Source organism: Hesperophylax consimilis, chromosome 13 (genome assembly GCF_061612785.1).
Source record: "Hesperophylax consimilis isolate HC1 chromosome 13, BYU_Hcon_1.0, whole genome shotgun sequence".
NCBI classification, from domain to species: Eukaryota; Metazoa; Arthropoda; class Insecta; order Trichoptera; family Limnephilidae; genus Hesperophylax; species Hesperophylax consimilis.
Genome location: NC_142848.1, coordinates 33,003,890 through 33,015,994, shown reverse-complemented (window position 1 = coordinate 33,015,994; position 12,105 = coordinate 33,003,890). Strand labels below are relative to the sequence as shown.

At 36.7% G+C, this 12,105-nt stretch overlaps 1 protein-coding gene across 1 annotated transcript in view; it reads left to right on the top strand.

Moving 5' to 3' along the window:
- The window catches only part of Rich (Guanine nucleotide exchange factor subunit Rich), a 62,414-nt gene that overhangs the window by 9,729 nt on the left and 40,580 nt on the right, over positions 1-12,105 (top strand). The window contains exons 6-9 of the mRNA XM_089639031.1: positions 359-450; positions 6,256-6,372; positions 6,808-6,964; positions 10,785-10,898. Coding sequence (XP_089495157.1) covers positions 359-450; positions 6,256-6,372; positions 6,808-6,964; positions 10,785-10,898 — 480 coding nt within the window. The remainder of the gene's footprint in view (positions 1-358; positions 451-6,255; positions 6,373-6,807; positions 6,965-10,784; positions 10,899-12,105) is intronic.

Genomic DNA, 12,105 nt, shown 5'->3' with positions numbered 1-12,105 from the left:
TTCGAAAAAGTTATTTATTTTTTTTACTTCTACCATCATGTAATTACCTCCCGAAGTTAGTGCACTTTACCCCCCGGACACCTTGTATGTAAACTTGGTTAAATGTGGTTTTAAGAAACTTCCTACTGCTAATTTTGTTAAATTCGGGGGCCCTTATCGGTGCGGGGGCCCTACTCCTGCTTGCATTCAGAATACAGGTAGATCCAACCCTGTAAGTATCTTGAATTATGAAAATGTATTATTTGTCATGAAAAACAATCCTCGTGTACTTATTGTGACTTTTTAATCCTATTAACTCTGTACTTTTCATTATTTCCGATGAAGTGACACCCCTCAATGTATTTGACTTATTTTACAGCAAGTGCAAGGAATCTGGGCGCAGGGGATAGAAGATGCAACCTGCTCCAGCGTCAATCACAAATACAGACTCATCGCATTTGGAAGGCAAAAGTAAGAATCCATTTTTATTTACACATTTCAATTAAGAGCAGATTTATCAGTGAACCCATATGTAGGGCTCTAAATTAAACTTTAATTAAAAGACAATAAACAACCGATGATAACCTCATCAGCTGTTTATGCCCCATGATGACTGATATAAATAAATAAATTACATATGGGTACAAAATATATTTATAATCGCCATCTCACCAAAGACGAAACTAGTTCTTGTGCTTGGTGAGAGAGTTATTATTATTATTATTATTATTATTTTTTTTTTTTTTTTTTTTTTTATTTACGCCCTAATGGGCTTTTACATGAAAATATACATTTACATTGATTACAATAATTGAACATAAGAAGATAAATGGAGTTAATTGTAAGAAAGCAACACATATAATAAAATTTTGTGCAAATTAGCAAAACACTAATAAGATGGATTCAATATAAAATATACCCAAGCATGAAATAGTAAGTAAAAGAAAGTTCAACATAAAAAGTAAGTAAGTGGGTGTGTTTAAACCCAGTATTAATTGTGAGTTTAACAAATCGATAAACCAATATAAATTAGAGTGTAACTTACTCGTGAGGTAAAGAACATTATAACAGAGATTTAAAAAAAAAAAAAAAAAAAATAACAAAATAAGAGTTGCACCTGTAAAAAGCAAAAACTAATAGAATTTAGCAATATCGACATGAATAAGAAATAATAAGATCTGAGATGGAACATAGTGTTATGTATAAAAAGTAGTTAGTAGGTATATGCATACAATTATAAGTGTATAGTAGAGCAAATAAAAAACAAACAAATATGGATATAATTTACTTGAAAGGTTTCGAATGGGAGAAGATGTAATAAAATTATTAAAGCTATAAAAGTTAATTATTAGCCGATAGAATCGAAATAAGTTGCCTTTTAAAGCTCACAAAATTGTCAAAACCAAACATATCTATAAGTTCACAGTATTTATTCGCAAGGTTGTGAATTCTAGGAATTGGTGAAAAAATAGAATAATTAGTGTTGAGGTTCTTGTTAAATTTAAAAGTATCTTTACTGCGAGTTTGCCTAGCAGGAACATTAATGCAAATAAGTTCCAACAGATTAGGGCTGTCAATTAAAGATTTAATAATTTTGAATAAAAATAGCAAATCAATTAACACTCTTCTATCAGATAATTTAAGAAGTTTAGTTTCAGCAAGCAAGTTATTGTAATTTATAAATTCGATTGGAATTTTCATTTTAAAATTAATGTACCGAAGGAATTTATTTTGTACCTTTTCTAATGATTGAGAATGGACCTTGTAGTACGGTGACCATACGGTGGAATTGTATTCTAATTTGCTTCGTACTAACGAGCAATACAGATGTTTTAATGTTGACATACTTTTAAAATTTGCTCCCATTCTCAAAATAAAACCTAGTATTCTCATCGCATCGCTTGTTATTTCATCGATGTGTTCGTTAAACTGTAGACTCTCGTGGAATATAACACCAAGATCACGAATCTGTGATACACGAAGAAGATTAGCACCATTCATAAAATAGGAAAAATTAAGTGGATTTTTGCCTTTGTAAAAACTGATAATCTGGCATTTACCTAAATTTAGTTGCAAATCATTGACAGAACACCACGCACATAGTTTATTAAGGTTCAACTGCAAAATTGCGCGATCGTCATCGTCTTTGATTATTCTGTATATCTTCAGATCGTCGGCAAATAACAGGACTTTAACATTAGTAAAAATATTAACAATATCATTGATAAACAAACAAAATAATATTGGGCCCAAGTGAGATCCCTGTGGTACTCCGCTCGAGGCAGCAAATGTATAAGAAGTAAACGAATCTATCTTGACTGCTAAGTACCTTCCTAATAGATAACTCTTAAACCATTCCAACATGCTCCCTCTTATTCCCAACAATTTTAGTTTACGTAATAATATTTTGTGGTTTACTTTATCAAATGCCTTACTGAAGTCAGTATATATGGAATCAGTTTGATGTGATGCATTAAGGGCATTAACAATATCATTCGTGTACAATATCAAATTGGTAAGAGTAGATCTACCTTTAATGAATCCATGTTGAAGGGGAGAGATGGTTCGATTGATTCGGGATATCAACTTATCTAGTACTAGGCTTTCAAAAAGTTTGGGTAAAGTAGACATTATACATATTGGCCTATAATTTGTTACTTCGCTCTTATTACCTTTTTTGAAAATGGGCGTTAAAAGACTAAACTTCCAAAGGTCCGGGAATACACCTGATGAGAGTGACTTTGTAAATAACTTATGAATAGGATATGACAATGTATGCATACAATTTACTAAAAACCTGGGCGGAACATTATCAGGTCCTGCGGATTTTCGGGAATCAAGACTCTTCAGCTTAGATATAATATCGTCTATGGTTACATTACAGTCAGATATATCAAGAGTTTCAACCAAATCAAAGCACGAAATATTGCTGTCTTCACTTGCATTAATGTAAACGCCGCTAAAAAAATCAGCAAAAAGATTAACAGTTTCCTGAAGATTTTGGGATAATTTAGAATCGAATGACACACTACTAGGTATGTAAGTACCATTTTCTTTTTGGGATTTAACATATTTCCAAAAGAAATTTGAGTCGTCCATGATAGAGCCTTCGACATCACTAATGTAATTTTTGTAACATTTTGCGGAGAGCTTATTGCACTCTGCCCTCAATTTTTGAAACGCAGTATAATCGATGGCCAGGCGACTTTGTTTGAATCTCTTATGAGATAATTTTTTGAGGTAAATTAAGTCTATCAGGTCTTTTGAGAACCATTTTGGGTGTAGAGTTTCTCTGTAAGTCGTTAAAGGAACAAATTGTTCAATTGCAGAATTAACGATGAAGTAAAATTTTTTAAGGTGTACATTAATATCATCGTCGCTATCAAAGAATGACCAGTCAGTCTGTTTAAGGAAATTTGAAATTTTAACATAGTCAGCTTTTTTGAAATTTCGAGTTTCTACTACCTTTTTTACGATAGGAATTGGTTTAGGATTGGACATGCATATTTCTAGTGGTGGATGGTAAACATCGACAGGTAATAGAATTTCGGTACTTCTCACAACACAGATGTCAGACACATTTGACAGTGCCAAATCCAACGTACGACCTCCTATATTAAGAACATTATTACACTGTGTTAGACCTAAGAACAGTGCCATATCTCTAATAACACGAATATTAACATTAGAACAAGAATTGACAGAATTCATATTACACCAATCATAATGTGGCAGATTGTAATCACCAACTAGAAGTAGTTTAGTATTAGGATATTTAGCACAAATTGATTCAACCTCGTCGCAGTGATTGCTGTAGCTTTGGACATCAGAATTCGGAGGTAAGTATGCACATCCCACTATTATTTTACCTCTAGAAGTGTTCACATTGACAAATAGTTGCTCGATGGAAGTGTTTTTTGTGGATATTTTTGAAGAACTAAGATTTTTTGAGATAGCAATGGCTACACCACCTCCTCTCGTTTTGGCACTTGTTTTAGAATTCCTATCCATACGGTAGATGTTGAAATTAGGGAAGCCTAATTCGGCGGAATTGATTCCTGAGTCGAGCCATGTTTCGGTTAAAATGAAGATATCACTGCTGATAGTTGCCGCCGAAGTCAGCAACATGGGAAGTTTAGTGCGGATCCCTCTCACATTTTGGTAGTAGCATTTTATTTTTTGTTGTTTCAGTTTTTTGGCGCACATTCAATAATTTTAGGTACAGAGTTCACATATTTGATAGTTATATTGGTTTCACCGTTGTTCTTCCTCGTCTCGAGTTGTTGGCGTAAATCTAGAAGTTGAGTCCTCTGCAATGGTGTTTGGTCGTTACTGGCCTTTATACCGTTTTTCAGTTTTGCGTTCCTGGTCAAAACCTCACGAGCCGAGACAGAGTCATTGAATTCGACCTTAATCGGTCTAATTTTGTTGGACTTTTTTACACCAAGTCTGTACGACTTAACCACACTCGGTATTAATTCATTATTTATATCACTAATCGCTGAAACTACTTTATCGCTGTCCATTTTAATAATTGTTGTTGTTGATTCTGAAATACTTTCGGGAACATTAATTAGAGAGTTACACTAATTATAAGGAAAATAGAATAACATAGGAACAAGTGAAAATTCTGGATCATCTATATGTGTAGGTGTACATTTATAGGATTCTGTTACATACTAATTATTGAGCAATTAATAGAGTAATTAGAAATATCTAAATAAAGTAGAGATGAATATAGACTGATAATAAATATACAGAAAGGGAAAAACAGGCAATTATTTAGTTATTATTCCTGACAAGTATAACTTCAGTTTGTTAATATCTTTTAATTTCTTTATTTCAATCGGAAGGTTATTGAAATACTTTTTTCCTAAACAGATATATGTAGTTGTTTTGCATTTGTTTGGTATTTAATTTTGATGTTTTTCAAATTTCTTCAAACTCGATTTACTCGACAACAAAAGCTCAAATGAAAAAACTTTGATGCAGGCAGGGCCGGCCCTATGCGGACGCAATTGGAGCTGGCCGCTCCGGCCGCCGAATTGCCAAGGCGCTGATAACACCTAACAGTCTTAACACATCACTATTGAGATTATTTTGAGTATAATTATTTTTCCTTTTGACATGTGCACCGATACATTGTTACGCGGATGACAGTACAGTTCATGATAGCTTTTTGTTTGACAAGCCCCCAAAGGGCACACAAACTCCAACGGCTCGGAGGGCTTTGAAGCAGAGAATGGACGGTTATCTCGAGAGTATTTCCTCCTGGGGTAAAAATAATCTCGTCGAATTTAATGTTTCAAAGACCCAATCCTGTCTGATTACGTCTAAAAGGGATCTAAATGATAATCTAGTCTCCTTCAACGGAAGCAATCTTCCGAACAGGCCTTCCATTGATATGCTTGGAGTAACTATAAGTGACCAGCTCAGGTATGGGGGCTCCATCGAAGCCAGAGTAAAGCTGGCCTCTCAGAAGCTGGGCGTACTGTACAGGGCCCGCAGATACTTTAATAATACACAACTGCTGACCCTGTACAAATCGCAAGTGCGCCCTACTGTCGAATTTGGCAGCCATCTCTGGTCCGGAGCCCCTAAATACCTGAAAAAAACCCTTGACTCTGTGCAAAAACGGGCGGTCCGTTTGATAGATTCCCCAATCTTAACAAACGGACTGCAATCTTTAGAGCACAGGCGTCAGGTAGGTATGCTGTCCTTGTTCTATCGGTATTACAATGGAAGATGCTCTGAGGAACTAGCGTCATTGATCCCTTCGGCACCGGTGCGTAGTCGGGATACACGCCAAACGCGTGCCCAACATTTGTACACGGTTGACATTTGTCACATGAGAACGGGTCGCTTCTACGATTCGTTCTTAAGTTCAACAGCTCGGCTGTGGAACGAACTGCCGGCCTCTGTGTTTCCTCCCTCCTACAACATGGGACTCTTCAAGACCCATGTTCACTCCTTCCTCTCCACAAAAAGACCCTCCACACAGCATCCCCAAAGATGACATAGGCCCTGAGGGAAATTATTTTCCTCAGGGCCTCCTGTGTGGAGTTAATATAAAAAATAAAAAATAAAAAAATAAAGGGCGCTACACAAAAATACAAATCATCCGACTATTATTGATTACTGTTATCACCTACCTTCTTGAGTAAAAGCATATTGTAAATACGATTTAAATAATATAAAGCTGTTATACTTTTGGATAATACTCTTATTATCTTGTAAATATATAGTTTATTGACAGGCATCTTATTGCATTTCCAGTTCCCATGTGAGCGTGTTCACAGTAGACGAGCAGACAGGCGGCCTGGAGTGCTCCCACAACATGGTGCTCAGCTCCAAAGACTTCCCGGGAGCGCCTGGTCCCGTCAGGTGCATGAGGTATACATTTCCTCATTATATCTGTTTTCATTAGGCAAAAAATATCTAGTAAAAATAATAAATGTTTTTATTTTACTTTTGAAGTTGATAAACCCCTTCACTACAGTTCAGGATTACGACGTCCATACTGTCAGAGCGGGGTGGATTATCATGGGCTATACAGCTCTATAAAAATGAAGAACGGCATTTGGGACCCGCACTGACGACATGTATCTTGCATAGGACCGATTAAAAACAAAATATCTGATATGTATACGTAATGTTCCTGCCACTGAGAGCTCCGCTGTAACCTCTCTTTTTATTAATGCTTAATTTGTTTCCAACTTTTAAACAACAATTTCGGTAAATGCTTGGATTTATTGGTACAATTATTAAGTACAATTTACCAATCTTGTCTTTTTCAGTGACATATACAAGTCAGTTTCATGTTTTTAGATGGACGGGTGATGGACGCGCACTGGCCGTGTCGTGGAGCGGGGGCGGCGTGTCAGTGTGGAGCACCTTCGGGGGCCTCCTGATGTGCTCCCTGGCCTGGGACTATGGCCTCAGCCAGGATCTCACCAAGAACAACCCCCTTAACGTCTACAGCATGGTAATTCCTTCTGCTATTCCGTTCTTTTAATCTCTTTGTCTTTATATAATGATCTTTTTCATTTAAAATTTTACAGTAATCTTGGGATGGCTGGCTGCCTATGAAACCTAATTTCAACTAACAAAGTTACAAAGAAATTAAGGATGCCTGTTGAAATGATGTATTTTGTCATAAATTTCGATTATTCTTCCCCCAACCTTCTCTAAACAAATTTTTACCCAAATCGGTTGTGAACCCTAGAATTTCACGATGGCCGCCGAAATTTTGAACTAAATTGGATGAGAACATTAGAATTTCAAGATGGCTGCCGAAATTTGCATTGTCGAGTTTATCTCCCACTTGACCTCTTATTATTGATTAAAAGAATTTGGCATTCTCAGACTATAAAAATAATACATTTTTTATTTCGGCTACTGGCATTATACCTAGCTCTCTCATTCAAAATTTAGGCGTATTAGATCTGTCAAAGAATATATATATGAAAATTCAAACATCAGTCATTTTAAATACATATAGGATTACGAAAGATTTTTTTAATATTTGTATTGAGGGATCAGTAGGATTTATAGGTCCAGTTAGAAGTTCTACCGAGCCGAACCCTCTGATATGAAAATATCTGGAGTCGGTTAATTATTTTCGCATTTGATCTCTGGTGAGTTAATGTGTTGTTCTTGTATTGTTTTGTATTTATTATGCTTATATAATGCACTTGCATAATGTGGATTGACTAGATCAAGGCTGCCCAACCCCAGGCCCGCGGGCCACATTGTGGCCCGCGAACGAATTATAAGTGGCCCGCGTGAACCATTTTCAAAAACCCGCCAATTTGAAAAAGTGTCGCGGGCCCGCGGTAAAACAAACAATGCAGCTTGCGCGCGGTCACCAGTGTTGCCAACGAAGGCGATTTATCGCGACGAAAAAATCTAACCTGTTGAACTTACTTTTTAAACAAAAATGTGCGCGGAATTTTTTCTCAGCGAAGTTCCGTAACAACCCCAACCCCCCCCCCCATGGATTTCAAATATTTTGTGGGGAGCACTTTGAATATTTTTTGTGGGGAATTATGTTTTATAGAAATTCTCTAACAACCCCCCCCCCCCCCATGGAAATAGGAACCGTCAGGTAGTCCAGTGGCCCGCCAGTGATTCAAAATCGTCAATTTCGCCCAACTGTTAAAAAGGTTGGGCAGCCTTGGACTAGATCAAGGCTGCCCAACCTTTTTAACAGTTGAGCCAAATTGACGATTTTGAATCACTGGCGGGCCACTGGATACCTGACGGTTACCATTTCCATGGGGGGGGGGGGTTGTTAGAGAATTTCTATAAAACATAATTCCCCACAAAAAAAAAAATTGAAAATGAGTGCTCTCCACAAAATATTTGAAATCCATGAAGGGGGGGGGGGTTGTTACGGAACTTCGCTGAGAAAAAATTCCGCGCACCCAAAAGCATCATATGTGATTCCCCACAACAATTTTTCGAATTCCATGGGGGGGTGGGGGGGGGGGCTACAAGGTTCCATTTCGGACGCAAAATTCTCGTTCTGAGTAGCCTAAATAGCGACCGCGCGCAAGCTGCATTGTTTGTTTTACCGCAGGCCCGCGACACTTTTTCAAATTGGCGGATTGGCGGGTTTTTTGAAAATGGTTCACGCGGGCCACTTATAATTCGTTCGCGGGCCACATTGTGGCCCGCGGGCCTGGGGTTGGGCAGCCTTGGACTAGATGATCATTTGTGGAAAAGTGTGTGGAAGGGTTTAGTTTTTCCTGTGAGGAAGATTTATCCCGAACATAAAGTCGGAAAAAATATATTTATATACAGTGAAACCTCTATCTATTGGTTTTAAAGGGACCTATCGAAATAAACGATGAATGCGGGAAAACAATGAATGCGGGATTAAGAGAAAAAAAACACAAGGAGATACGATCCAGTGAAGATACCTTCCTCCCAATCTGCATAACCGTTGGTAGATTAAAATTATAAGAAGAAAATAAGTTTTAGATGTAAATAAATGTATTTATTTAAAAAAATACAAAGCTAAACAGAACCAATTTTTTTTTTAAGTTTATTGCATTGTAAATACATAATCTTTCATGGACATTTGTTTTTTTACTGTTTTATTTCCGCAAGTCAACAGTATATTTCCAGCTTTTTCGGCATCAGTTATTGAGTGTGCGTGGTAGAAAGTTTTCAATCTTTCAAAGAAGGTGCATGCTTCTGAAAATGAAGGTACAGGCAGGGGCTCCTCTTCATCAATATCGACCTCTTTTGTTGTCTCCGTCAATCTTGCGTCACACAAGCTTTCGATAGTTTCTATCCCACAAGCTGGAATATTGTCGTCGAAAGTAGCAAAATTGTTAAAATTTGTCAAATTTGGTACCAAGAGATAAGAATTTTCTCCAGTTCGCTAAACTTTGATTCTTTACTGGTTTTTCTAGTTTTCGAAGATTTTCCGCACTTTTGAATTTGCTCCCGAATTTGGTTTTTTTTTCAAGAAAATAGAATTTAACGTGGATGCCGCGATTCCTAAACGCTTGGCTATATCGATGCGTTTTTCAGCGGGTTTTTTTTCCACCTTTTCGATAATTTTCAATCTTTCTTGAAGAGTACGTACTTTTTTCATCAAACGGCTCATTTCGAAAATAGTTTAAAAGCCCAAAAAGGATAACTGCAAACACTCCACTAAGTTCGGGTATCTAGCGACAACTGACGACAACTAGCGACTGATGGCGGCGACAAACTGTTATTCTTTCTCTTTCTCTCTCAAAAGTTTCGCGCATCGTAACGAGTGCCGTCTGGCGCCGTTTAAACACAGACAAAAAATATCAAATACGCGACGTAATTCCTACGATGAATGCGGGAAAATGGTGGACATAGAAACGATCGATGCGATCTATTTTTGTATGAAATGAATTCGGACTAGAAGAAATAAATGATACATCCGGGAAAACGATTATTCGAGGAACGATAGATAGAGGTTTCACTGTATATATATTGCTGAATAGCAGAAATGTGCAAAATGGGTACCCAAAACCATTTGAAATGCAAAATGGAAATGGGTCAAAACTTTTCCATTTGAAAATGCAAAATGCAAAATGGTTTGTAGAAAAACATTTCAAATGCAAAATGCAAAATACCTATTTTCAAAATGCATTGAAAATGCAAAATGGTTTCTCAGGTCAAACAATTAAAATAATTATAAAATTTTTAACAATTTTGTCATTTAATAATGGACATTAATGCAGAACAAACATATTACATAATGGTAAATCCAAAAACACCACTACAGATTATGAAACCACAAAAAATTTGCGCGGGATTAATGTTGCCAACGTAAAAACATAGAAACTGCTATCTAACATTTAATATTACAGCGTCATGGCCCCATGTTCAGTATTTGAATCAGTATTTTTTGTAATGGTATCACTCAATTGCTAGGGCTTCTACCAGGGAGCAACTTGACAAATGTACATTATCTCTCATAGCGAGGTTGAGGACCGACTGATATTTGGGGCTTATGAAAAAAAGATGAGTGGAGATAGTAGGAAGAATGTTGCAAAAAAGCATTTAAAATGGAAAATGCATTGAGAAAAGCATTTAAAATGCAAAATGCAAAATGGTTTTTAGAAAAGCATTTAAAATGCAAAATGGAAAATACCCATTTTGCATTTTGCATTTCCATTTGAAATGGATTTATTTGAAATAAAGCACATCTCTGCTGAATAGGCTAAGTGTTGGGCCCAAACACCAAAGATCACCACAGAACACGGATTTGCACAAACAATGGTTCTTTTGAATGTTTATATTTATTTACTTTGCAGGAATGGTGTACAGAGGGCTACCAGCTGTGGATGGTGCGAGATAGCAAGGAAATTGCCACTAGTCTCATTCAGCTAGATTTTGTCAAAAGTGCATTGACTGTCAACCCTTGTATGGTAAGTACATCATTTATTTATACATGGTGTCCGGAAACTCGTGTTACCAGCAGGAAACAAGTGAATCTATATCAGATTTGGCCTCAATTTTTTAAGCATAACTTTTTTTATTTGAGTTTTCATTTTCGAGTAAAATGAGTTCAAAGTTGGAATTTTTTTTGATCAAATTTGAAAAAATCTATCGCTAGGGGCTTAACAGGGGCGACCTATTTAATGTCTTAAATCCGTCATAGCGTAGATACGGCTCCTAAAAAACCTTTTTTTAAGTGTTTTATTTCCAAAAAAAAAAAAACAAAATGCTTAGATTGAAAAAAACACAATTTTTTGGGTTTTCCTCATGAGATCTGTATGTGATATAGATTCAACACTTTCTCGTTTCCGGACGCTGTGTGTAGTGAAACTCTCTTTTAAGGACCGGAAAAGAGAACTCTGTATGTGGGAAAACCTTTTACATGTTATAAATCGGGTCATTTTTTAATTTCAGTCTTCAAGGCAAAGATATTAGAAGAACGAGATATGCTATGTTGGCCGCCGGACCGTAGGCGGAGTACTACCTAATTAGGGTACTTTGAATACTGTCGGGACGTGTACGCACAGAAATCTGTTCTATGTATTAGTGCCAACTGAAACGATACGTCCTTAGCGTAAGCGAAGGTGTGCAGTAGTATTGGTGAACAAAACCGGCGACACTGGGCAAAACAATTCCACACAGTATGAACTGCTCATAGCACATCTCGTTCTTCTAATATCTTTGCTTCGAGGGTATGACAAAATAATATATAATAATAATACCTTAGAAGTGGGTTTCACTGTACATACATATCATTGTTGAGATATAAAAATAATATGTTTATACTGTGATTTTCACGGTCAAACGTGTTATAGTGATTTGTTTTTGGGGTATTATGTGCAGTGTTGCGCTACCTCCTTCTGTAGCCAACGTTTCGGACAGCATTGCAGTGTCCATCATCAGGGCAGACGTGTAATCTGGATTACACATCTAGAGATTACACATCAGCCCTGATGATGGACACTGCAATGCTGTGCGAAACATTGGCTAAAAAAGGAAGTAGCGCAACACGGCATAATATCCCAAAAACAAATCTCTATAATAATGTTTATCCTGACGAAGAAACCATTGGTTTTGAAACGTCGATTATTTTGAAATGTCGATTATTTTGAAATGTCCATTATTTTGAAATGTCCA